We start from the raw sequence: 25,731 nt of genomic DNA, 5'->3' as shown, positions 1-25,731 counted from the left end.
TTAGGGTGCAACTTCACTTGCAGATCTATGTTGCTTGGCACATTGGCCCAAGGGTTGAAAGCCAATAACTTACACTCATCACAGAAATTCGAGCAACTTTCTTTTTTGACTCTTGGCTCAGCGATTGAAGGGCTCAAACAACTCAAATGGCCCAAGTACTTTTGTTCACAGGAAGATAGTCCCCACCGGAAGAGTTCGAACGTCTGGACCCCTGAATCTTCATATTCGCATCCTCACAATTTACCAAGACGACTGGTATGCCACGAATGTGACTTTGAAAATCACGTCAAGCAACTGTTTTCCACATCAGAGACTGAGTTGAAGGGCTTAAAACTGTCCGATTATTCATAGTCTATGTTCTGAATGGATCGAATCTTCCTCATTGACCTAACGATTTGTGAAGGGGACATTTCGACACCAAATAGAACTTTCTCCTTTCAAGTGCACAAAAAAGAAGGGGAACGGGTGAAGCAGCAGATGCATGCACGATAATCCAAGCCCTCGAGTGTCGTCAAGCAATGTTATGTTACACTATGGTGTTAGCTATTTGAGGTGCATGAGAATAGGTTGTCACATTGCCCACAATTGGGCCTCGCTCAGGAAGCTGTTACAACAAACATTCCTTGTTAAATAGTTATAATCTCCCTGTGTTGTCCCTAGAAACACTTTGACCTATTTAACTCATTGGGCTATGATGCTCTTTCCTCCATCGACGGTGATGCGGTTACGAATTCGTACCTTCATGATACCATGTCCAAGAAATACCGGCTGCCAATCAGCCTGGGTTGCCACTGCTGGAGTCTCTGACTGGCCCCTTGCTGTAGCATTTACCATGCCGCTTGGAGCGAATAGAAACGCTTGACCTGTACGGAGCTGCACAATATTCGAGAAGAATTCAGGACTTGGTGGTGCCTGATATCGCTTCGAAGCTGACAAAACCTGCTGGCTTTCCTCTGACGTGGGCAGGTCGCTGTCACTTGCCCCTGATTCATGATAACTGCCAGTTTCAAAAGCACCAGCTAAATGGCGACGGAGAACCTGAAACCAAACTGGGGATGTGAACCGATGAACAATGGTGATGGAGCAAAGGTCTAAGAGATTGGGTGATACCGTAGGCTCTTGCGTGGATATTATGATGCGAGTGCCGTTGTGGCGCTGTAAGCGGATCGCAGATAAAAGAGATTCCGTGAAGACTTTACTTTCATCTGTCTCGTTCATGTACTTGTGGGATTCATCAAGTGCAATCACTCGTCCCAGGTCTGTATTTTGCTCTAGGAAGAGACTGAGACATATGTCGAACAGAGAGCAAGCCTGTTCAGCTGTTACACATGGACAGGACAGGTCGATAATAGTCAGTTGGCCGCCCTAGAATATAGACGGTTAGCTGGGGGCAGAACAAGAATTTGAAAAGACTTACAACAGATGTCCAATCAATAGCCCCCTGGTCTTTGACTGAGTGGAATGTTGAATTTGCTGTTTCGTATTTTCTTGTCATATATGTCTTGCGCGTGTCTTGCTTCACCATAAAGCTTTCCAAGGTTTCCAGCCGCTGCTGGAGGGGGGCGGACTGCTCTTTGGTAAGGGGTTGAGCTTTTATTGCATCCTTAAATTCTTGGTAGTTAAAAGCCCCTCCTCGTTGCTGTTGACTGATTCTCAATTCTCGCAAGATGCGCATGACAGTATGAAGATATAGGGGCATTCGGCCGCCTGAGCTTGCTACCATCAAATTGAGCATCCGCTTTGTGTTTAGGTTGTCTTGACTGAAACGAAGCTCCTGGACAGAGACTTTGGGAAGGGAGGCATATATCTTCTTGAGGGGCGTTAGCGATATTCTTTGCTTCAAAAAGGATAGGATAGGTGAGGTGAACCTTGATAACCGCCGTGTTTGTAGGCGGGCAGAGTACTCTGACCTTGACGTTCTCGTTGGAGGACAGGTACGCTGCCTCACATGGGAGACCGCCCGAATCCGATGCCAAGAGATCATAGTGAAACACTAGGCCTGCCAAAGGCCTAGTCAAAACATTTGCTGCAGATTGAACGAGACAGTTCTCTAAAAGCGTCGCTAAGGTATGGCTTTTTCCAGAGCCCTGGCTTCCGCATATAAAAACGCTGGAAGGAGCCGCAACGTTGTAAAACAACCGGGCTGGTTCTTCAGGCTCTCTCTCAGTCGAGATATCGCAGCCTAGAAGCCCATATTGGGGAAGGGCTTTCCCCTCAGGGCCAGATTTTCCTTTGTGGGAATTGAGAAGAGATTTCCCGACTTGTTCAGTGAAGAGGGGGGTTGTGACAACATCATGGACCTCCTCGGAATGCCCTTCAGGGCGAAGTAACTCCATGTGTGCCTGTAAGTCTTCAGCATGAAAGCGAGCCATTTTGAGATGCCCAGAAAGAGGTAGACTAAGAAATTTGAGTATTGTTCAGAGATCACCCTGGTTGATGGAGAAGGTAGTGGTGATTAATCTAAGCTCACCCATCAGGCCATATATATATCAGAAGTTAGATCAAGGCTTACTCAGTTATATAGTAGATAGGCACACTATGAGTCATATACTACTTGATTAGAAAGTGCTAGATTACAGGTGTTGTAAAAACTGACAGATATTCTGGTCGGTCCCTGGGCATATCATGGTGGCCGGCCTCCTGCATCACAGAGTTTCAACATTTTTTGAGCATTACCTATAGCAGGACAAGTCCTTCTAAACACCTGTTTGACTAACTCTCATAAGATGTGCATTGCTGTGTGAAGATACAGTGGCATTCGACCACCTGAGCTTGCTGTCATCAAATTGCGCATCTGCTTTGTGTTTAGGCTGTCTTGATCAAAACAGAGCTCTTGGACTGAGGCCTTGGGAAGAGAGGCATAGATTGCCCCAAAAAGGATAGGATAGGCAAGGCGCACATTGATGGCCACTGTATTTGTGGGTGGACAGAGGACTCTGACCTTGACGTTCTCGCTGAAGGACAGGTACACTGCCTTGCATGGGAGACCACCCACATCTGATGCAAAGAGATCATAGTGAAATACCAGACATGTCAAGGATCTAGCCAAAACATTTGCATGGGACAATTCTCTGGCAGTGTTACCAAGGTATGGATGGATGGCTTTTGCTAGAGCCAGCCCTGTCTTCCATTGTTAGGAGTGCAAATAGGAAGTTTAGCATGCTAGAACGTGATAAACATCAAGCGAGTTGTTCTACTGGGCCTCAGTTGACTAAAATTAGCATCATTCCAGGCGAGAGTAACTACCCCTACTACGTATTTTCTTACTAAAAATAGTGGCTCCACTTACAAATCAAGGTTGCATTTTTCTCAAGATTAATTTGATTGGACCCCCCTAAGTTTAAGTGTTGGCATATGTCACAAGACTGCCCACAACACGGCAATGTGTTTGCAGGCTGAAGAAATAAAGAAACTAAACTACTTGGAAGCTTCTATGGACTTGAGATGTTTTAGCGAGCACTTGGCAGTTTAAATATTCAAAGTAGCAAGGGCCACAAAAGTGTTCGACTGGATCGCGAGCTACGCTGGCTTTAGATAGTCTCTTGCCTAGAAAAGGCCTACGCCCAACAACTGTAGTGTCATAGTTTGGCAGAAAAGAAGACAAAAAGGCACAAAGGGTGCAAGTCAAGGGATAGCAAGCGCACATACAGAAATCTGAGGCAGGAAAGAAGAAAAAAAGCCACATGAACATCACCCTAAGCTATGGCCAGGGCGTAGTTCCATGCTGTGTATGAATAGACAGACAACCGTTACCAAGTCTTCATGTATGACTAACATGACGTTTTGTGGGAGGTCCTGGCTTGGGCGTAGCTACGAAGGATGGAGGCATAAATAAACAACCGGGGAGGGGGCTAGCTAGCCGAGTTCCTAGTAAATATGTTTTCGCTCTGGGATATGCATGTGCCGTAGCATGAAAAAAAACTAGAAACAACATGCACTAATAATGACAGCTACACCATGTTTTTAGAGTTTTCGAGATATTCCAAGGATTCATGCCAGCTAAACATAGGCGGTTTGTTCATTATTGCCCGGAGATAGAAAGAGAGGAGCGACAACAGCATCGTTCTGGCTCTAGCCTACCGAACGAAGGTTTCTTGGGCATACCGCTAGACTATCATGATGACTGTCACTGGATTTTAGACTTCAGCGTGGTGAGGCTGGCAAAGCCGGACCAGATCCCGACTATTAATATGATGGCATGCCCGCTGTCCGAAGCTGTACATTTCCTTTCTCCCTCATCAACACATCTTCACCAATCATCTTCTTTCTTAGCTTCTTTCTTCTCTTCTTTCTTGTCTTCTTTCTTAGCTTCTTTCTTCTCTTCTTTCTTGTCCTTTTTCTCGTCTTCTTTCTTCTCTTCTTTCTAGTCTTCTTCCTTCTTTTCTTCCACCTGCTACCTATCTTTCATTCAGCCTGTATAGTACTAGCACTTGCTTTCACTCTGTTATCAATATGCGCTTTTCTGTCTTAGCAACTCTGGCTTCTCTAGCCTTCACCTATGCCCAGGACTCCGAAAATGTTGACTCTTGGTCGCTTGATGTCGGCTCCGGCCAGTACGCTGACTGGATGGCCAACATCAAGGACGACACGCCTCTGTCAAGTCTGTCTATCCCTGGCACCCATAATTCCATGACGGACAAACTAGACAACAGCTTCCTGAAGAGCCAGAACACGCATTTGGCTCAGCAGCTTACTGGTGGCATCAGATACATCGACATCACCCTACAGAATACCGATAAGAACCTGTTCGTATACCACGGAAACACCAATACTGGCTACAATTTCGAGGAGGTCTTGACCACCATTTATAACTTCCTCGATGAACACTGCCGTGAAGCTGTCATCATACGCATCCAGAAGAGCAGCTGGCTTAACAGGTCCCGGTCCTTCACGGAGTTGCTGCGCGAATACTTGAGCCCTGGAACTCCTATTGGCGAGCGTGCTTCCAAGTATGTCTACAATCTAGGCAATCCTGCAAGCACTACTCTCCCGACTCTTAAAGATATCCGCGGCAAGCTTTTTATCTTGCAGGACTTTGACAGTAAGCCCAGCGGCATTTTCGGCTTCCCCTGGAGCTCTTCTCTTATCTCTAACCACCACTTCAAGTTTGGAGTTGGCAATCTGTTGGTGGGAGCTAAATGGCACACCGTCAAGAAGCACATTGAAGGTCTTGCTGAAAAGAGCGCCGAGACGCTCTACATCACTGACATGACTGTTAGTGTTGGTTCCAAGCCCATTAAAATTGCCGTTGGCGATAAGGCCGATCCTGGCATGAATGGCCGTCTTGGCAACTTCCTGAAGGCGGCCAAGAGAGGCGATTCTAATGATTTCTTCTTTGGATTCAAGAGAATTCGTCTTGGAGTTATTTCTATGGACTTCCCTGGCAAGAATCTTGTTGAGCAGATCCTGAAGTTCAACAAGTTTTACGAAACTATTCCCACTGTCGAGGAGGGCTACAGCCAGCCCCCTCCACCCTCCGACTACTCTGGTTCCAACGCCAACTCTAACCCCAGCTCTACCCAGTATTAGGAGGTCGCGTTACGAATCTAGGTCCATGATACATAAGCAAATGGTGAAGTTGATGTTGAATAAGTAGCAAAGATTGCAGTACAAATAGATAAAAAAATATGTTACTATGAAAAGAACCCCATTGTCACTCTAAGATATGTTTCCTTTGAAGTCTAGCTGGACCTTCAGCTTGAATGTGTCATCTGTGGTAGTCCTTATTCTTGGGTTCCTGTGCTTGCGCCTGTATCTTCCTCCATCATCCTGTTTGTTCCATTAGCATGGCGCCAGGCGCAAGCTATGCGCAGGCTCTACGCAAGCCAGAGAAGTAACACGGATGGAGACAACTCAAGAAGCAATGTATTGTTACTGCCAATATAGCATGAAGCTCAAAGAGACATGCCTACATTGGAACAGCTAGCAAAGAAGCACCGCCCTCAAATGGCGTAGCCGGGATTTCAACGTTGTGCATGGGCCTTTCGTTGATCAGCCTTGGGCGCAGAAATCTATAGGATGAGTTACTGACTACTAGGACATGAGATGTTGCCTTTCTGACTTGGTAGTAGTTCTGACTTGGTGCTCTACAGCTTCGATAGTATTATAAGTGTGAGCCCCTGATGCGGCCAGCTGGAGGTCCCTTAAGCTAGCTACCAGTTCTGTCACTGACTGCATGGACCGTACATGTATCTCTGAGTGCAAGCGTTAAGCTAAGCTGTTTAGCATGCTGGTGGTGAGGAAAGACACAGGCACACAGGTGAAAAGCTCACTCTTAGCTTTTCACAAGGGGATTTGCTGATGCATGTTAGCAAACCTTCTATTTGGACTTCGACACCACTTATGTTGTTACCAACCGGGCTGACTCTTTGGTGCAAATACTGTGGTTAGACTACAATTCTTGAATACCCCCGACATGGGCATGATGTTTCATTTAAAAGAGGTGGGAGGGGGAATCTCGCAAACACAACTGCCTGGGCTATTAGGTCAGTACCATCTCTCTTATGGGGTTGCGGCATGCTTAATCAAGCGGATCTGGAGTATGAAGGTGAAGAAAATCGGTCGTGGGTAGTCAGCCCACCGCAGTATTATTGAAGTACTTGGAGAGATAAGCCATAATGCTTTTGCGTCTACAGTTCCATGACGAATTGGAACGTTATGATGACACCATGGTTGCTAGCTTTACTGGAAGAACGCCTGAACCCATCCATCCACCATGCGAACGCTCGGTGTAACTAGGCAGGTCGCATAGGCGGCTCAAGTCTTTAGGGAGTGGGACGATTCATTGGTGTTGAAGGCGTTGGATTCATGTAGGTTCTGGCTGGACAAAACTCGGAATTCAGAATCTGGGCCACCATTTCCGATGGCGACAGCGACTCACCGGTTGCTAGAGAGGGTCTTCAGGCCCCTGCGGCTATCGCATTTGGTAGCCGTCTTGAAGTAAAAGCTTATCCCTTGCCGTGAATATTGCTGATTTCTTGGTCATTCGCTCCTCTTCTTTTGCTTGTTGTATGTGATGCAAGACACGGCACGGCCACTTCTTGTCGACAACGGGAGGCTTGCCTTTGTATTTTTATAGCATCATTATGTGGACTCACTGTTTCATTTCTTTAAAGCCTCCACTCCCTTGTAGCTATTCTGTATCAGCATAACTAAGCTACAATTGCCATCATTCCCGATGGGACAGAGCTCACATGAAGAAGCCAGCTTCCGGGTGGACAACAACCTAGGAAGCAGTAGAGAGAGCGTGGTTGGTGGTCGCTGACGGAGGCCCGAGGACCATACCCTACTTATACTTGCGACTCTGCGACTCCGTCCCATGGCACAAGACACAAAGCCGCAGTCTCGAAGTTTCAGCGAGGAGCAGAAATTCAGGCCCTTCAAAGACACACACGCCTCCCCGACAGTCTGGAGAAAGGGTGCCGCCTATTTGGTGGGCGGTCGGGGCTGCTAAAAGCAGCATCAAACGATGCTAGATTTAGAAGGTAAGCCGGAAACTCATTGTATAATATTAATGATGTTATAGGATATGATTGAAACCCGCCGAAAATACGCAAAATAATATCTACGTCACAGCAGGATTGATAGCATGGTCGTGTGGCTACGCGATCACGTGTTATTCGTAATATATGCTGCTGTTGGATAGAAAGGGATGCATACAACACCGTCACACCCGTGAATATTGGTGGCATTCTCAATGGATATCGCGTAAATGGATGGACACCAAGATACTAACTAACTAACTAACTGCACTGGTCTCTCCAAGGGGGGGGGGGGGGCTCGTCTATAAATCAAAATTGGCATCCTGCCACTCGGCGTTGGCCCTCATCTTGGACCTGTTTGCATGGCCGCCAGCTCTCACTCCTCCCAACATGCCTTGGCCTCTGCTCACTTCAAGTGAAATGGAGGGGTTTGGGCGTCAGGAAGATGGCGCTTGTTGACCATGGTTATTTGCAGAACAAGGATACCAGGCTTCCTGATCTCCCCCTGCCCTGTCAATAGATACATAGATACCATTACAGGTGCAAAAACGACTTGTTTATAGACCAAGGATTATCAAGCGGCGGTTGGAAAACGTGACCAGTCCAGTATGCTAGCATGCATAGCAAGTGTTATGTCTTGGTGCCAACAAGAGAAAAAGAAAAAAAGAAAAGAAAAAAAAGATATATATGTCTCAAGCACAAAGTCAGGGTGTAGGGTCACTCTTGCAGGTCGCTTATAAAGGTCAAATTGTGCTACTATCAAAACTAACGTTGCATAAAACTAGAAAAAAAAATAACAGGGAAATCAGTGCTGCAAGTGATGTGGAATCAATCTCCAAAATGATACTGTACAATGCACCAGAAGAAAAAAGAAATAAACCAAAAAAAGCAGTCTACAGCAGCCTACAGCAGCCTACAGCAGCTACAGCAGTCTCAGAGCTAAGCCGGTATGGGTGTGTATTGCGTGGCCCCAGCCCCGCACGTAAACAGCTGCTGTCCTTTCCCCTACCCCTCCCTCTCTTCTGTTATAGCAGACTGTTTATTGCGTTGTCAAAGTCTACTCTAGAAACCACGGCGCCCAAGCCAGGGACGCACGAAACGAGACGAGAACAGATGGCGCCGAGTGAGTCGAGGTTGGCTGCTGACACGAGATAGTAGTCGGGGTGAGCACGACGGAGCAGGAAGAAGAGGGCCTGGACAGGCGTAAGGGTATCGGGGTTCGTGTTAGCGGTATCATCGGCAGAGTGCTCGTTGCATAGGTCGATTTCTCCAGTGACAGCAGATATGGCGTGGTGTCTATAGTCCATGGAAGACAGAGAACCGTAGTGGTCCTCGTAGCTGGACGGTCCGCCATACGACGATATGGCCATAGAAGGATGGAAAGAGGCGCCCCTGGAGCACATTCCACGAAGACTAGACCAGTTGTGTCATGGTTAGACAAATGAAGGATTGAAAATAAGAGATGCGCTGATAGTTGGTATTAAGAGAAAGAGGAAAATACTAATGTCACAGTTCTGGAAGCAAAGCTGGTAGGCGTAGAAGAAGCCGTAAGAATAGCGAGATCTGGGACAAGGGGGGGGGGGGCGGGGGGCGGCAATGTGGAATCAATAATCCCAAACAGGCTAGGCATGACTTACAGTTCAACAAACCGGTGAGCAGAGGCAAGCTGCTCATGGCCTAGATTAGCTAGCGGGCAACCTGACATGCCCCGCGAAGCATGGTAACAGAGTCTTCCTGCAGCACCCACAACACCACTCGAATGATAGCCAGCGCCCATTTCCGCATGCCCCATAGAGGGTAGAAGGTCATTGGCTAGCTGGTGGTCAGAGTGTATATGCGGCATCTGGTACGAAGAATCGGGCTGAAGCAGCTGAAACTGGCCAGCCTGGCCCTGGTTCTGCTGCGGATGGAACGAATATAAAAGAGACTCCAAGGACAGTGCGGAGCTGGTGCTAGGCTGATGGTAGTTGGCGTCAAAGTTCGGACTGGGAGGATAGTAACCAGTCTCCTGTGAACGGTGGTTGACACGCTGGAGAAGATATTCACGTTGATCGGGCGGGAGCGAGCTAATGTTGACACGATCCCAGCCGTCAGCCATGATCGACTCGGTCAGAATTTCCCACATGATCTCGTTCTGGCCCCGGATGTCTGACTGGGCTGAGCCATCCATAATGAGACGGCTCTGCATGGTAGACCGCCATTTCTCAAGCTGCTCCCGAAGCTCGGTAGCCCGGCGGCGGTGGCGAGTCTGGGCAGCACGAATCTGTTCACGGCGGCGTTGGTAGCTCTCGGAGCTTGGCGCATCTTTGCTAGCGTGCTTCCGAGGTCTAGGCATGATGGATGACGGCGATTCCAAATCAGAGCAGGGAATGGGCTTGTATTTTACTGGTTGGTTGGGAGAACAAAGATCTTGGCCAATGTAGGCGTGTAGGATTGTACAGCTGAGTGCGTGTGTGTACAAAAGAAGCAGAAAGAAATGGAGAAGAAAGAATAGACTACAACAGAGTCCAGAGAGAAGGCCTAGAAGGTACCAGTGGCAAGCAGAGGATAGAAAAGAAAGCCAATGAGGATGTCGGTAGAAGCAGAGATGGAAGGAGCAGCAGCAAGCGGGAAGACTTGTTAAGCTGTGGGAGTGAGGAAGAGGCAGAGAAGAAGGCTCTGAGAGATGCGATCCAAAAGAATCTTCTCGATGTAGTCCAAGCCGGAAGACAGCGAGCATTATATACGGGCGCTGTCCGTAGGTAGACATCTACCTATTTGCCAACTGCACATGCCTGCCTAGAACTCAGTCACGCAGTGCACATCCAAGGACCAATTACCAAGATCCCGGGTATCCAGACAACCGGAGCATGGCAGCGGAGCTTGAATCATTCTGTGTGTGGACTTCGCTCGAGAAGGTGCACCCAGGCACTAGATTGAGGGCCGGATATATTTCGCTCCAATCATTTGCCGAATAAGGGGTGAACAGAACCAACGATAAAATCCACAACACCAACATCGTGGCAACAAATTGGTCAAGTTATCTGCTGAGTAAGTCTTGAGTGTAGACGGTGAGCACAGCCGGGGAAAGAGCAGGAGGGGGTGTGACAGGGCATTGGCCGTTTTGAATAGCCCCGCCGGTACATCTCTGCACGGGTGTATAGGCATTTGTATGTAGATAGTATGTGCGTCTTGGAATCTTAGATGGGCTAACTTTGCTATAGTTGGAATAAGATTGTACTGGAAGGAATTAGACATATACTAAGACTTTCCTCTGTAAGCGAGTTCGCTGATGGGATTGGTTGTTTTATTTTTTCTGCCTTGGGCACGATTTTGAATAGATGCTCTTTAACAGGTTGACCGGTGATTGAGTCGGGGCGGTTTTGGAATCAGGTCTTAAAAAGCGGTCTTGTCACTTCGCCGCAAAGGCCTCAGAGGAAGCAGAGTGCGTGAGCATTGATAGAAACAGGCAACTCAAAAGACTTGATTACTTGGAGGCCCCTTGTCCCCTGTCCTGTCCACCACCACGTACATATGCAGTGCAGTATCTGGACTGGACCACTTAGAGCACAGCGGAAGGGTCTGTTTAAGCCTGGCTGAGTGTTGGACATGATCGTTTAATTTCTGGTCTGAAGTTGGCAAAGTGACATTACAATAGATGAGGTCCTCCCAGCAGCCAGGTTAGAATTCTGGGAGAAGTGAATGTGCGTGTATGTGTGGTCTTCTACAGACAGGATCCTGGGATGGGAGTAGGAACGCTTCGCTTATGGATCGGGCCATGTTGGCAACAAAACCAGAATAATACGCTTGCCGACAGAGGGGTGTATCCAAAGCCCGAGATAGGGTGCAAATGTGGTGAGCGGTGCGGCCTGTCAAATGTAGGGCGAATGAGACGCACGTGGAGTGTCTAGAGCATCTACTGCCTGCCAGCTGCCAGACGTCAGAGAGTTTTAGCTGCCTTGACATAAATAAGCCAACACTATTTTTGGCCGAGCAGGACGAAGAGAAGCGATGGGGCCGGCAGCCGTGCTAGTCCACGACCTGTAGCTGAGCTCTCGTGATTTCAGCTGGCACATCCTACAACGTGTTGCATACGACATCAATTGTCTCATTGATCCAGGCAATTTATTGTGCTATAGAAGACTAATAGCACCAGGACAAGCCCCACCCTGGTATGGCACACCAAAGCAGGAGACATGGAGCCCTGGGGTAGACAGCAGCAGCATTTGGACTAGGAGCATAGAGCTTGGGAAGCAGGGGCCGGCAGCGAATCAGCGACAGACAATGGCGAATAAATAGAACAGGCAAAGCCGGAACGGCAAAGCCGTTCTAGAACAAGTTGGCATTTGGCTTGACTGACACACAGTTGGTTGGCAAAGACGAAGACGCAAATATGATTGGACGGCAGGGTTGTGAGGAGAGGCCAATCAAGGGGAGGAAGAGGAGGCATAGCGAGATGTGGGCTGGTTGATGTGTAAGTAAAACTTGCAAATTGCAAATCGACAGTCGACAGTCGAAAATCGAAAATCGAAAATCGGAAATTGAGAATCAAAAAAACGAAAGATGGAAAATGAGCGAGTGCAAGAATAACGCCATGGGCGCAAGAGTGAAACAACCGTGGGCTTTGTGTTGGTGGTGGATGTGGGCGCTGTTGGTGATGTATAGTTGCAAATACTACAAAGGGACGGAGATACCAAGATCCCCACAGTCTAAAAGGTCCTATGTGGAGCCAACCCGAAGCCTCCAAATGTGGTGCGCTGCTGTGGCGCCAGGTCGAATGGCTTGAGCGTGAAAAGTGGCGTTATCGAGGAGAAACAGAAGGAGCGCGTCTCCTCCAGGTGCTGCCATGTGGGTGTTTAGTGGGTAAGTTGGTGATTTTCTTTAGTCACGATGCATGACGGGCTAGAGCCAATCAAAGCCAGAGCCACGACATGTCTACACCTACTCCCGTCTAATACGGCATCTTGTGCTACAGAAACTTGTTTTGGTTGGTTGTTTGGCTGTTGTTTTAGGCCCCTTTTCGTTTCTTCTTGTTTTTTTTTTCGCCTATTATGCTTATCACATTGGGCCAAACTAGGGCCAAACCACGGCCAGCTCCTGGAGACTGAGGTGCGGAGATGATGTCTTCTGCTGTGTTCTGCTGTGTTCTGCTGTGCGCTGCTGTGCTCTGCTGTGCTGGTTGTGTACAATAAGCACGTCAAAGAGGGGGGAAAATCGCATTGTCCTGACTTTGCTTCCAAACGGACTAAAAAGGCCAACAAATAATCAACTGGGGATGATGCCCCCCCCCCCCCCCCGCAAACCAAGTCTCCTTTTTACATCTTGATTACTCACAAAAGCCCCTCCCTCCCTGGCTAGGTAGGGTAGTCCTGTTCGTGTTCTGGAAAGAGGATGAAGAGGATGTGCCTACAGCGCTGTTGTTTCAGAGTCTACATTGGGCTGCGCTGCATCACCGCCAAAAGACAGCCAGCCACTGGTAGAAGCTTGTGTAGGCCGTGTTTCTCACTGGTTTCTTGCTCTCGCGTCAACAAGCTTCGTCTGAAATTCTAGAATCATCAATGTATATATATTGGCATGTACCTTTGCTGCAGGGTTGCACGAGAATTCGCCAGACAATAGGGTGTTAGTGAGCAGCCAATCTCATAGCCGGCGTTTACCCGGATCCTCATCATACATACATACAGCTCTCCACCTTAGGCCCTGCACTCAATCCCCAGGGCGGCTATTTTCTCCGCCACCACAGAGAATGCCAGCCATGCATTAGGCTGGGATCGCGCTCTCCGATAGGTTCAGTATGCTGCCAACACAGCCATGTACTTGCTTACTAGGAGAGGCTTGTTAGGCTAGATAAATGCAAATGCCAAGATGTGATAGTTTTATTCCATGGACCAGTTTCTGGAGGCAAAAGATAACAAATGCAAAATCATACAGTACGAAACACTAACACCAAAATGAAACCGCGAGACAACGCCGGAGCCCCCAGCACAAGAAAGAAGCAAAAGGACAAAGAAAAAAAAAAAAACAAGAAAAAAGTCGTCTCCCATCAAAGAACCGAACCGAGGGGGGATTTCCTATTCCCCTTGTCTCCCTCAATATATGCTAGAAAAGGACAGAAACTTCTGGGCAGGAAAGCAAAAAAATATGCAAAAAAAGACGCAAAGCTGCGTAACGCAGAAAAAATAAAAAAAGACGCCTGATCTTCGGTGTGGTCTAGGCACATGGGAAAAAAAGATGATAAAAAGAAAGAAATATGGAGGAATGACAGAGAAAATGAAAGGCAAGGAAAAGGGGAAAAAAAAATAAACGCGATGGTCATGAAGAGAGCCACTATTTGTCGTCTTCGTCACTGTCCGTCTCGTCCTCTTCCTCAATCAGCACATCATCGTCATCATCGTCCTCGCTGCTGTCATCGTCGCTATCGTCACCGTTGATCCCCGGAATCGTCCGCCACGAGAGATACTCGCCCTCGATCCACCGTTTGCTCTGCGGCAACTGGTACGGGTCAAAAGGGAAATACTGCTCAAGCTGCAACATGCTCTCATCGCCAATCGTCTCGGCCTTGGTGTCGCGCAGAGCACCGCCACCCGCCGAATATGACCGCTGCATGTACTGGCCAAGGTGGATGCGCTTGTTAGTCTCCAGCAGCGGGTAGACGTACGCTAGGTTAAGCTTGTGTGCTAGCTTGGCAAACTCCTCGACAATGCCCGGAGCGCACACTTTGAGTGGGTTCAGTGGGCCGAACAAGTTGTTCTGCATTACTGAGCGTAGCTCATGGCCCCAATCTAGCGCCTGGCCAACGTATGACGATGGGTCTTCTGGATCGACAAAGTCCGGCACCGCCTCAATAAGACTTTGCCACCGGAAGCACCACACATACAGGACGGCCTGGCAGACAGCATAGTACGAATAGTAGCGTCGTAGATCGGGCGAGCGACATGTCGGCTGGTACGCCAGACGTAGGCGTTCAAGTTGAGAAAGAAGGCGGTGGAAGGCGCCACGGATCACTTCATCAGGGAGGCGGCCGGCACGGGCCACGAAGCTGGCAAGATAGCAGACAGCATAATCTTTTAGAGCAGCTGGCGAATTGGAGCGGAAGGCAATGGCCTCACAAGTGTCTATGAACTGCATCATGGTGTTTTCTGACTGTTGTACAAAATGGAATAGCAAAAACTGCGTGTGTCGGGATTTCCGAGTCTGCAGAATAATGCCACTAAACTCGCTAAGAAGCGTCTTCATGTAATCATTTGTAATTTGTTCCGCAGTCTTAACGTCAGAAATGGACAATATCTCGTCGTAAAAGAGGAACATGGTTTCCATGGCCGTGTCCAGCTTCTCAACTTGGTCACGAACGGCACGCGCTTTAGCGATGTCTTCATCGACATCCGAGTCATCACTGGCTACAGACTCTGCATCGCTATCATCATCAAGATCTTCTTCATCACGTGGTTCGCTAAACACTCCTTGCAAAGCAACGGCCATAGGGCCGTCCAAGTCATCTAGATCAGCCTGCATTTCAACGTCAATGTCAACCATTTGCTTGACAATCAAATCTAAAACGTATGGCCCCAGTGCGGGCGCATACTCCTTAATGCGTAGTATGTTTTGCAGATAGGTCGAATAGGCTCGCTTCGTTTCGTCTACCGACGGGAAGCAGCTCTTGATGATGCTGCGCAAAGCACCTTGCGCTCCCGGAAACATCCTGAGAAGGCGCTGTAGAGCGATATGGAGACGGCCATGCATAGTGGCACAGTCGATTTTCGGGAAGCCAGGAACTGACCAGCTTGAGCGCCGCACATCAGAAAACTTGGAGACAATCATGTCCAAAACCTCTATCATATATGAGCCCTTGACGGTAATGAGCGCTGCGAGAAAGTCAATGAAGGCGTTGATGAAGCTTTCATCGCGGCCAACCCACGTACATCTGAGAATGGCTGTGACCAGACTCTCGTAGGCATTTTGTTTCAGCACTGGAGTAAAGCTAGCCAGGGCAATGACGTAGCCGCGCAGCTCGTGAGGTTTCAAAGCATTATCGTTGTCGCTATCGGCGTAGAGGCGGTCATTGGCAAAGTATTCTTTTAGGACGAGGTAGCCTTCACTGTCGCCACGGGAATGTTGTTCAAGAGAGCGCTGAACCTCTAGCTTAAACTCCATAAGCGTGCGTTTTCCAATGCTATGCACCTCGTTAGGGGCATCGCTGAACTCGACCTTACGGCGTTTCGTTGGGCTGGAGACTGCAGCCGGCTCGTCGGGCTTGGACAAGTCACTGCCCGACCGAGGGCGTTTCAGAGTAGGAAGGGTCGAGTGGGTTTGTCGCAGAATGGAGCGGGAAGGCGTAGATTTAGGGTTGGGTATTCTAGCCCCAGAGATGGGTGTCGACATTGTGGCAAACATATCGAAAGGGAAACGATGAAGGAGACCGAGAGGAAGTGGAAAGGAGTTTAAGATTGTCCTTGGGGGGGCCGGCCACAGATACAAGCAGTATCAGCTAGACCATGGGTCGGGTTGGGAGTAGAGGCAGCAGTTAAGGGAGAAGAAAACAAAGCCCAAAAAGCCAGTCAGTGGCAGCACGACTAATCTCTAGAAGTACAACTAGGGAGTTAACGATCAGCTCATAGGGCAGACAAAGAGATGGTTCGCCTGTTTGCTGGAAGAAAGAAAATTCAACGATAAGAGGAAGAAAAAAAAAAAAAAATAAAAAAGGAAGGAAGGAAAAAAAAAACTCTGCATGCGAACGCTGGAGGAGTAAGGATTGGTTTGGGAAGGAAGAAAATGTCCATGAGAATATGAGAAATCATGGGATTTCCGCTGCCGGGCAAAAAAATGGGGTCAGGCAGGTGACGGGCCAGCAGAGTTTTTTTGTGGGGACATATAGAGCTGATGGCAGCTGGCACTAGCTGCTAGCGCCTTGTCTCTTTTTTTTTTTTTTTTTCTAAAAGACTACGAGCCCCAAGGGCAATGCAATGCCTTGCCTGCTACTATAGCTGATAGCGTAGGGAGTGATTACAACAAAGTTTTATTGCAGCTTCATAGACAACACGCACAAATACCAGACTATGTATTATAGTTAAAATAAACATTTGTGCACCTCCCGAATCCGCTCCTCTGCCTTGTGCTGAGCGAAGGCCCACCACGCGGGCACTTGATTGGGCTATCCTATATTATAGGAGGGCAGAATAAAGACATAGCTTCCAGCTCCACCATACTAGCAACGGATGTTCCAACCAACAACGGATAGCACAAAGGTCGGAAGACATATTAGAAGAGCTTAGTATAACCTAACTGTATAACTTAAGCAATTAGCCTGTATTTTTCCGTTGCTTGCGTCATTAACAATCAGACAGACAGATCTTTCCTTCTAACCAATGTCGTATTAAACAAGCTCAGCAACTCTTCTTTCCATGTTCCCACTTCCCTAGACCCATTAACGTCCATCGACAACATCCTAGAAGCTTGGCTCGCCAGTAGTTCCAGAGGTGCCTGTGGGATAAGGAAAGCTTGGGTCCGTCGAACTCTCAGTGTTCTCCGCTGTTGAAAAAGCTGGCTGCGCATTACCCGCTGCTGAATCAAATTCGGGTAGGTTCGCAGTTGAGCTGTTGGCGAATTCTTGGCTGGCTGTACGAGGCGGGGGATCGCGGGGAGTTTGGGTCTGAAGAGATTCCGTATTAGGCAAATGACGGACGGCTGTGGACAAATCCAGGGTTTAATCAGGACAAAGCAACTTACATCACGGTATTTCGCCAGGTAGATTTTGAGGGCCTCGGCGTAATTCTCAAATCCAAGAGACGTCATAGCGAAGATAATGTCCTCGCCATTGACAGTCTTGCGCTTTTCCTGGTGGCACTTTTCAGAGGCTGCCAAGGGAAGTTAGCAACGGATAGTCTTTCCGTTGTCTCTATTTCACTGCTCACCTTCGCTTGTGATAAAAGAAATAAATTCGCTCACGCATTCTTGCATGCATTCTTTTGCCTCTTTAGCAATCTTGGCGTTCTCGGGCAAGGCGTTTTTCATGATACGGGCAACTGGGGCAAAGTTCCGAATGTTAGCATCTACTTCGTCCATCTTGGCCGAGTGCCTGGGGCTCTTGGCCTGTGATTTCGCCGGTGGCGCTTTTTGCGGTATTTTGGATGTTGATGCTTTGTGTAGCACTTGCTCCCGCTTGTTGCCGTTGTTGTTGTCAAGGATTTGGCCTTGATTGACAGCGTTTGTTGGCTTCTGACACGCTGCGTTTATAGGAAATGAGTTGTCGGGCATGGCTAACATGTAGCAGGGCTATTTAAAGTGACCAGTGAAAAGGAGGGTTGTCTTAGTAGTATATGGGTGCTTAGAGCTTAAACGAGGAATTATGCTCAAGTGTGCAGTGGCTCGAGTCGAAGGGGGGATATTTGTACTGTGCCCAAATACCCATACGTGGTGGCCATTCGGGAACACCCAACAAGGGCTAAGAAAGGCAGGCAGAATCTAAATACAAAGCGGTGTCGCATGAAGACTTTTGGATGCAGATTTTGCTGCTGCCGTACACTCTTGTAATATGCTGTACGTTGTCATGTGCCAGGGCCTAGGCATCTTGTTTCGTTGTCTCTCCCACGTTCAGTCCGCACGGCAGACGTAGCACAGCTCAATCAAGTATTCGAGCTGCTGTGCGAGAAACGCGTTGTGCTGGTCTGTTTAATAAATCTTCGTGGGGCTCAGTGTGGAGAAAACGTGGCGAGAGACGGCGAGATCAATATACTGCGACACAGATACATACGCAAGGTGAAGAGTACTTTTGGAGTACTAACAGCGCCAGGCACTGCATAATGCTCGCATCCTTAACGCGGAAATAAATAGTACAGAGGCTGGGTTCTATACGGAGGGTAGCCATGTTGGTTCAGAGCAGCAAGAGACACACATGCTGCACGGCACTAGCGGAGCAGAAAGCGAAGGCGCACAAAGCGCCTCAGTCAAAGGGAACGAAAAAAAAAATGACGGTCTGGAAATAGAGAAACGATAGGAGAAGATGCAAGCAACAAAACAGAGAAATAGAAAAGCGAGACTGCAGAGGGGGAAAAGAGAAAAGAAAAATATATAGTGATTGCGCTTACCGTTGGCAATAGGTAACCACCGATCCTGTTCCTTGACTTCGAAGTCAAAGCCCAAGCCGGCACCAGGATGTTCTTGGCCCTCGTTCATTTGCTCATCAACTTCAGCATCATGCACAGCGTGCTCAGCCTCTGTAGGAGGTAGCGACTGGTTTTGATTTTGAGTCTGGCTCTGAGGAGAATCCGACATGGTGAGACTGGCGAGACGCGGTACGTAGACGGCAACTAGCCTTGCTATAGGCGCGTGAAAAAGGGTTGGTAAGTACGTGTCACTGAAGACACTTTAGGGAGGGCAGCCCCGGCAAATGAGTGCTGGCGCTCGTGTTAGTGCTGGTGATATTACCGGCACTAGTTTTGGTACTCAATGTCTTTGTCAGTTCTGCTTCGTAAGACCTCAAAATTCCGACTGGAAGAGGCAAAAGCAAGACTAGGCTGTGATTCAGATAGGGAGAAATGTGAATACAACAAATATCGTAAGGACACACAGTAAATTGCACTGCACCAGTCAGATTGTGATTGCCAATGTTTAATTGGTAGTGCGCATGAGGCAAAAGACTGGGCCTGTCGTAGGTTTGGACGTAAAAGGGATGAGTGATGCAGTTGTACTAGTCAACCCTCGTGAATCAAAGTAGTGGGAATGCCTAATAATGATGTAGAGACGGGCGTGTGTATATCGTCACACTGCGCTTCTGTAATGCGAGCCAAGAGTCGGCCGAGGCGATGATGTTGATGTAGCAAATTAGAGGATGAAGTCTCGACTGGATAAGCTCCGCAGTTTCCCTACTGGCGGATAGCAAAGAAGAACCAATGTACGCAGTTACAATCAAATGTGATGATGGTGGCCCGTGATGAAAGACGCAGAGGAAAAACTCAAAAAGACGTCATTCGCTGATAAGGCTATAAGTATAAGGTCTGTGAGTGTAGACAACGGGCGGGTAAATGGTCTAGAGTAAAAGGCTATTAGTCCAAGCAGCAAAACGCAGTTATGCCCTGTTGACAAAGCTCATGATGGATGACAGGGTCAGGCCGAGCGCATAGAGGGGTAGCCAGAAGTGTTTAGACCTGTCTCGCCCCATCTAGGTTGGCTGTTTAAGTGAGCCACGTCGGTTACACCAGTCCAAGTTGCCAGTCGCCACCACAGCACAGAGCGGAAGCACAGTGTCCAATCCAGTGAAAAGCGAAAAATGAAAAAAAGAACAGAGGATGTGAACCAGATGGCATAACGCAGCCCCAGGTCGTAGCGTCATCCGAGAAGCATGCAGGCGCGACACATAGACACATAGACACACAGACAACAGATAAACCCGGTCATTATCCAAGAGGCTTTTGTCACCTTGTCACCATGTTCAAGGCCATGCTAACTACTTCCCACCGCATCGCTCATTGGCGCGAACCAAAGGCCGGATTGACAAGGCTGCGATGCCTGTCGCCTTATTGCTTGATGCACGTTGAAAGCATGTTCCCCATAGCCTTGAGACGACATCAAAGGGTGTGTGCGTATCCAGTAGTTTCCGGTTCCTATTCCACGATTGATCGCATCGCATCAAGAAGACGCGACTTGGGCCATCACTAGCATCCAACAAGGCAGGTTTGTATGGGGAATCGCAGACTTACAGCCAATGGAAAGTGCCGGCGCTCCAGCAAATACTCAGCAGAGATACAGCAGAGATACGGTGTGTCTGTTAGGCGAGAGGCTCGGGAAATGGGCAACAATGCATCCAGGGTGAGAATGGCGAGGAGGGAAAAATATGAGAGAAAATGGCGTGGGGTCGAATTGTGTGTGTTTGTTGGAAATGACTGTAGTAGAAACAAAAATAGTGACGTCTGCAAAACTGTCGAGCCGGACGCCTAGTCTTGTGCTAACAGTGGGTACACGTGCCGTAGTAGGCTTTAGCATGCGAGCTCATGTATTTTTTGGCTCTGTCCATTAGTGGGGTACCTCTGGCTGTACCTGGCTAAAAGCCGCCCGTCAACTTGTCACTTGTCTTTGTCCTTATTAAAGCTAATGGCTCAGCTAGATGAACAATGATAACCAGAAAGAGGCATCATGAAAGCAAGCTTTCTCTCTTTAACCTAGGAAGCTCGCGCAACAGCCAATCAAATTGAGGCCAGCCTTGCATGCTATGTTAGAGCTGAACCGCTACCACTTGAGCCGAATACATCTTATGGCTGAAGCGCTTTCTGACCCCAGGCAACGGTGCATTTTACTGCAAGGTCTTTCTCTTCCCATCTCCTTTTATACAGGGAGATACAGGGAGTAATACAGCCCCCCCCCCCCCCCGATCCGAGTCTCGACGGATGCGCAAATATTAGGCATCATTTCATCAAATGAGGCCAAGACACAGCATACCTCAAGCGACTACACTACCACACTACAAGTACTAGCTGCATCTAATATCTAATACCGAGAAAAGAGCCTACAGTCAGGACCCATCCAATCCGTTCGAGGACCATGAACGTTAACGAAAGAAATGCCCTCAAAGAAAAGAATTTAGAATTGATAACCAACGTATGTATCCCCTCTTTTTGATTACGACTGAACAACCTGAACATTGTTCTTCTTCTGTGATCCGAAACTAGGTTAGCGTACCATCATCACCCATCAACACACAAGGCCTCCTTCTGGATTTACAAACCTTCCACTTCTGCAGCTCGTCTTCCTTGAGCTTGTACTGCTTGACAAGATCTTCCAGGACCTTGGCCAGCCCCTCGGCGTTGGTCTTCAGTAGTGGCTTGACATCTTCTACTGTTCTCTCAACAAGCACGCCATTAATCAGACGGAAACACTTACGATCACCAGGGAGAGGCTCCAAGGTATCCAAAACTAGCCTATACGAAAAGTCAGTCTCGATCATCTCCCATCTGATACCCTCGGCTTAAGGCGTTCCACCCAAGGGCCTAGCCCCTCTTCTTCCTTGGCGGGGTACCAAAGGGCTAGCCTAGATGTTCCATATGAACATAGCAACATACTTGTGTTCCTCTGTGTCCTGCTCAATTTCGCCGATTTTGCTAGCCAGCTGCTGCAGAGCATTCTTGTAGTTGCTGTACTGCGCCTGAAGGTCTACATAAAAACCAGTTAGCACTTTCCCAGACATAAAAGGCTGTCAGTTCTCATAGAATGAGCCACGACTGCACTCACCGCCTTGCTTTTTGTTCGTCTGGACTGACATGGCTAAAACCTGAAATACAAGCTTGACTGTGAAATAGAGATGATAGTGAACTACAGGCTGTGTTGCAAGGCTGACCTGATTCAGGATGTGGTGAATCAGAAGCTAATAGTGGGGGTGTTGGGGTTTGGTAGCATACTAGGGTTAAATATATCCTCAGGGTTTTTTTCACCATAATCTAGCGCAGAGAGATTGAAGTTTCGCACAGGATCGTCTAAACAGATATCACACCACCTAGTGCTGATCACTACATCAATAATTCAAGTTGGACACTGCAGAGCCGCTCTAGTTATGCATTCCCATCTCCATAAACCTGCTAACATCCGCAAGTATAACCCAGAGGCTCTTGTAGTCTATTGTTCTATGTCGCTAATCCTTAAAATTTGTTCAGCTTGCTGGGACGTCATCCACGCGCTGGAGGAGTGCCATGCCCGCGGCTTCCTATGGAAATCTCTAGGCCAATGCAATGCTTTCAAGGCCGACGTCAACAAATGCCTTGGTGAGCAGCGCGCTCTCCGTGCTTCTAAGAACAGGGAGACAGCGTTGGCTCGTCGGGAGAGAATCAAGGAGAAGGAGCGTGAGCTAGGCCTATGAGTGAAGATTGGGAAGGAGAAGAAAGGGACTCTCGTCCTATACTGGCCCGCTTCATTCAAGATGTGGCCTAGTGTTGAATTTTTATAACTTACTGGCGTTCTGGGAGTTTGACGGAGGAGGCACATATAGTACGGAAGACGATTAGGGCCTGATGTTCCTATTTGTACAATCTGGGCTACACAAACTTGTACAATATAAACAGATATTTATTTCTCCATTTGCTACTCTGAAACTATTACTTGAATTTACGCCTTCTCGGAGTAGGCCTTGCCAAAGGTTATCATACCAATGGTGGCAAGCACGCTCAGCATCATGGGCACGGGCTTGCGCAGACGCAGAGCACGAGGGATCGATGCACCGCCGAGAACGACAGAGGCAATGAGACTCAGCTCCACACCGCCGGGAGCGTTGTGTTGTTGGCGGTAGGCGCCAAAGCCATCTTTAAAGGACGTGAAAGTTAGTGTTGAGATTGGAGGACATAGGGAACATGGGATTATTGGAGAACGCAGAAGGGAAGGGTATATACTTACACAAGGCACCGACGGTGCAGCCGGCTGCAATGGACGGGATCGACTTGGTGCGGGCATAGCCAGCAATGCCACCAGCAGCCGTGAGGACGGAGAGGACGTAGGAGGTGATGACGAGGGACTAGATATTATGGTATTAGTAAGCGGGAAGCAGAACTATCAGGCCATAACGTGACGAACCATTTTCAAGGTATTCAAACAAGCGTACAACTTATTGAATTTTCTTTCTTTCTTTCTTTTTTGCAAAAAAACAAAAGAACAAAGCTATATAGTAGGCAAAAATCTATTTTACCCGCTGCCGCTTGGAGACTTGTCGGTCCTGGAAGCTCCGTCTCTTACCCAGTATGGCCTGAAGCTTCATGGGCGCCACATAGCGCCACACTTTAAGATAGCTCAGGGATCAAGGACCCAGGACTTTCCGTAACAAGCTCCATCCAAGCGCAACATCTGACATGTGTGGCGTAAAGCTGCGTGTTCACTGAATAAGTAAGGCATTTTGATTTCTATAACGATGGTAAGGCGCGAGCTACGCAAACATAGCGACGACAAGACTTATTTATAACAGCGCCAGCGCAGACATTAATTGACTTGACTTTACGCTTTCCCTGCCCGAAAACCAGACTCTCAACCAATTGTACTTTACTGTCTACCTATACCGCATATAAACTACACCGGCTAGCTACAATGGCCAAGAAAACTGCTAACCGCGATGCCTCTCCGGCTGTTGCAGCGGCTACTTTTCAGACCTCTGATATTAGCATTGCCGCAGCGCCCGTGGCAGCTCCATCCAAGACCTCCCCTTCGTCTACCGAGTCGAAACAGCAGTGGAACAAGGTGCTTGGAAACATTTGCGCGCACTATCTCAAGACGACACCACAACGGACGAAGCTACTAGATGTGTTTATGGCCTTCCTTGTGGCCGTAGGCGCAATTCAGTTCCTATACTGCGTGCTTGCTGGCAACTATGTAAGCTGAGATTGCGTTTCGCGTGCAAATATTGATTGTTTTGGATACTAACTTCGCTGTCAGCCATTCAACGCCTTCCTCTCCGGCTTCAGTGCTACTGTTGGCCAATTCGTCCTCACTGGTGAGTCTTTGCACTATCAATTGAAGTCTATATTTGATGTGCTAACCGCCCCCCCTCGTAGCTTCTCTTCGTGTCCAGACTACTACTAGCAACAAGTCCGAATTCCCCGAAGTGTCGCCTGAGAGGTAAGTGTCTACCCATCTCTACTCTGCCTTACCCTGAGCTAGTCCTAACATTCTGTCTATAGAGCATTCGCCGACTTTGTAGGCTGCAGTCTTATTCTGCACTTTTTCTGCATAAACTTCATCAACTAAGATCTCACATATGATCACTACACAACAAGCTCTCAAATAGTCATAAAAACCCGTCAAGCGCATACACAATCAGGATAGTGTAGCACAAAAGAAATGACACAACCAGATAGAAATGGATATACATACGAACATGCTTTGAACCTACTATGTAACTCACTTCTGCCCAGCTTCTATCTGAAGTAATCTCCTCGACCAACCTCCGTTTCTATTAAAACCACTGTGTGGCACTGCATTGGCTTTATTGCTCCTCTGTAGCTTTTGGTGGACTGGAAGGCTGTGGTGTTGAAGCTTTTGGAGGCGGGGGCAAGTTGGCTGCTCCAGCTTTGGGCGGAGGTGGTAGTGGAGTAGCACTTCGACTCGGCGCACCATCGGCTTCCCTGCTCTTTTTCTCCTCCTCTTTGAAATAATCGTCCATAAAATCTGCCTTGCTGTGAGCCGATTTGTCCTTCTTTTTGCGGGCGGGTATTGCGCCCCCCATTGGCGGTGGCCCCGTCTGTGCTGGAAGGATAATGTGCGGTGCGCTTCCAGGGCTGAGTGGTGAGCTGTTTTCAGATGTCATGGCCGGGATGAAGCTAGCGCTCGGAGTGCCCTGTACTGCGGCACTGACAGGTGTAAAGCCGTCCGCTGTTGAGCTGGCAGTAAAGCCATTCCCGTTGTTGCTGTCGAACATGGTCTCACCGGGGGCCGTGGCTGGCTCACTTAACGGTGCGGGGATACGATGAAGTGCACCATAGCCCAAAACACAACCGAGAATGCCCTCGCCACCCCAGTCTCGCGCAGGCTGGATAGTTACAATACGTGAGACATTGTACTCATTGTTGTATACGAACAAGCGTAGGGGCATGCCGAGGTGAGCCTCAACGAGCTCGCTAAGCCCACTCTCGCCATATAGCATGCCGTCTGGCGAACCGAGAATGTAGTCACCGTAGGGTAGCAAGCCACCCAGATCAGCAGGAGAGTTGGCGGCAACATCGAGGACATGCCAGACGTTGGCAGCGACGGCGAGGGGTGTCCATTGCAAGGATATGCCGAGAGATGGGGTTTCACGGGAGACGGGGATGTGAAGGTCACGGGTGCGTTCGCCCTGCTCAGAGCAACGTTAGCAAATCGAATGCTGTAGAGTACTTGATTTGATACAGAAGCAGCTTCCGGAGTATACCTTTGCGTTCCACATAGTAAACATGACAGATGCACCACCACAGTTGCGCACTTCTTTCGCAAATAGGCTAGGGTCGGGGTTGTCAATGGGTCGGCCATTGATGCCAATTATGAAATCGAACCATGGCTCAACAGCTAGTTCCAGATTCGTATTGCGCAGCACTTGAAAGCCATACAATGAAGCCTGGCGTGCAGCCGCTTGTTGGGGCGACTCGCCGTCGAGCTTAGAAATGAACCGATTTAAGGCGTTAAACATTGGGTGCTGCTGATCCGACAGACTAGTAGAAAAAAAGATAAGAAAAAGAGAAAAACGGGCGATCTCTGGCGCTATTGGAGCTGGGGAAAAGCGAGTAGGAAGAATCTAGAAAATTAAATAGAAAGGTAAACCACCAACGACAGAGCTTTG

At 48.4% G+C, this 25,731-nt stretch overlaps 10 protein-coding genes across 10 annotated transcripts; 2 read left to right on the top strand and 8 right to left on the bottom strand.

The window, feature by feature from the left end:
• Positions 1-681: 681 nt before the first annotated feature.
• On the bottom strand, positions 682-2,372 carry HOO65_060539 (uncharacterized protein; the record flags this gene model as incomplete). The annotated part of the gene is made up of 3 exons (XM_071003830.1): positions 682-1,311; positions 1,418-1,837; positions 1,911-2,372. The coding sequence occupies 3 exons, from the start codon at positions 2,370-2,372 to the stop codon at positions 682-684; spliced, it is 1,512 nt and encodes a 503-aa protein (XP_070857889.1).
• Positions 2,373-4,452: 2,080 nt separating this feature from the next.
• Positions 4,453-5,529, top strand: HOO65_060538 (1-phosphatidylinositol phosphodiesterase; the record flags this gene model as incomplete). The annotated part of the gene is made up of 1 exon (XM_071001157.1): positions 4,453-5,529. One exon carries the CDS (start codon positions 4,453-4,455, stop codon positions 5,527-5,529), a length of 1,077 nt encoding a protein of 358 aa, XP_070857888.1.
• Positions 5,530-8,506: 2,977 nt separating this feature from the next.
• HOO65_060537 (uncharacterized protein) lies at positions 8,507-9,816 on the bottom strand (the record flags this gene model as incomplete). Its single annotated transcript, XM_071003915.1, has 2 exons — positions 8,507-8,894; positions 9,119-9,816. 2 exons carry the CDS (start codon positions 9,814-9,816, stop codon positions 8,507-8,509), a joined length of 1,086 nt encoding a protein of 361 aa, XP_070857887.1.
• Positions 9,817-13,787: 3,971 nt separating this feature from the next.
• HOO65_060536 (RNA polymerase I-specific transcription initiation factor rrn3) lies at positions 13,788-15,839 on the bottom strand (the record flags this gene model as incomplete). Its single annotated transcript, XM_071001156.1, has 1 exon — positions 13,788-15,839. One exon carries the CDS (start codon positions 15,837-15,839, stop codon positions 13,788-13,790), a length of 2,052 nt encoding a protein of 683 aa, XP_070857886.1.
• A 1,063-nt stretch (positions 15,840-16,902) lies between these two features.
• HOO65_060535 (Nuclear transcription factor Y subunit beta) lies at positions 16,903-17,711 on the bottom strand (the record flags this gene model as incomplete). The annotated part of the gene is made up of 3 exons (XM_071004034.1): positions 16,903-17,106; positions 17,184-17,311; positions 17,369-17,711. 3 exons carry the CDS (start codon positions 17,709-17,711, stop codon positions 16,903-16,905), a joined length of 675 nt encoding a protein of 224 aa, XP_070857885.1.
• Positions 17,712-18,047: 336 nt separating this feature from the next.
• Positions 18,048-18,728, bottom strand: HOO65_060534 (Nuclear transcription factor Y subunit beta; the record flags this gene model as incomplete). Its single annotated transcript, XM_071004061.1, has 2 exons — positions 18,048-18,121; positions 18,542-18,728. The coding sequence occupies 2 exons, from the start codon at positions 18,726-18,728 to the stop codon at positions 18,048-18,050; spliced, it is 261 nt and encodes an 86-aa protein (XP_070857884.1).
• A 2,340-nt stretch (positions 18,729-21,068) lies between these two features.
• On the bottom strand, positions 21,069-21,708 carry HOO65_060533 (putative prefoldin subunit 2; the record flags this gene model as incomplete). The annotated part of the gene is made up of 4 exons (XM_071004073.1): positions 21,069-21,101; positions 21,175-21,367; positions 21,509-21,599; positions 21,678-21,708. 4 exons carry the CDS (start codon positions 21,706-21,708, stop codon positions 21,069-21,071), a joined length of 348 nt encoding a protein of 115 aa, XP_070857883.1.
• Positions 21,709-22,544: 836 nt separating this feature from the next.
• HOO65_060532 (Transmembrane protein 14-like protein) lies at positions 22,545-23,009 on the bottom strand (the record flags this gene model as incomplete). The annotated part of the gene is made up of 3 exons (XM_071004090.1): positions 22,545-22,738; positions 22,830-22,947; positions 23,007-23,009. 3 exons carry the CDS (start codon positions 23,007-23,009, stop codon positions 22,545-22,547), a joined length of 315 nt encoding a protein of 104 aa, XP_070857882.1.
• Positions 23,010-23,510: 501 nt separating this feature from the next.
• HOO65_060531 (DAD family protein) lies at positions 23,511-24,167 on the top strand (the record flags this gene model as incomplete). Its single annotated transcript, XM_071004068.1, has 4 exons — positions 23,511-23,792; positions 23,856-23,913; positions 23,975-24,038; positions 24,101-24,167. 4 exons carry the CDS (start codon positions 23,511-23,513, stop codon positions 24,165-24,167), a joined length of 471 nt encoding a protein of 156 aa, XP_070857881.1.
• A 238-nt stretch (positions 24,168-24,405) lies between these two features.
• HOO65_060530 (GRASP55/65 family protein) lies at positions 24,406-25,581 on the bottom strand (the record flags this gene model as incomplete). Its single annotated transcript, XM_071003947.1, has 2 exons — positions 24,406-25,251; positions 25,327-25,581. The coding sequence occupies 2 exons, from the start codon at positions 25,579-25,581 to the stop codon at positions 24,406-24,408; spliced, it is 1,101 nt and encodes a 366-aa protein (XP_070857880.1).
• Between the last annotated feature and the right edge of the window lie 150 nt (positions 25,582-25,731).

This window comes from Ceratocystis lukuohia, assembly GCF_044167205.1.
Source record: "Ceratocystis lukuohia strain C4212 chromosome Unknown Supercontig6_pilon, whole genome shotgun sequence".
Classification (NCBI taxonomy): domain Eukaryota; kingdom Fungi; phylum Ascomycota; class Sordariomycetes; order Microascales; family Ceratocystidaceae; genus Ceratocystis; species Ceratocystis lukuohia.
The sequence above is the reverse complement of the archived record's forward strand: the minus strand, read 5'-3'. Positions and strand labels throughout refer to the sequence as shown.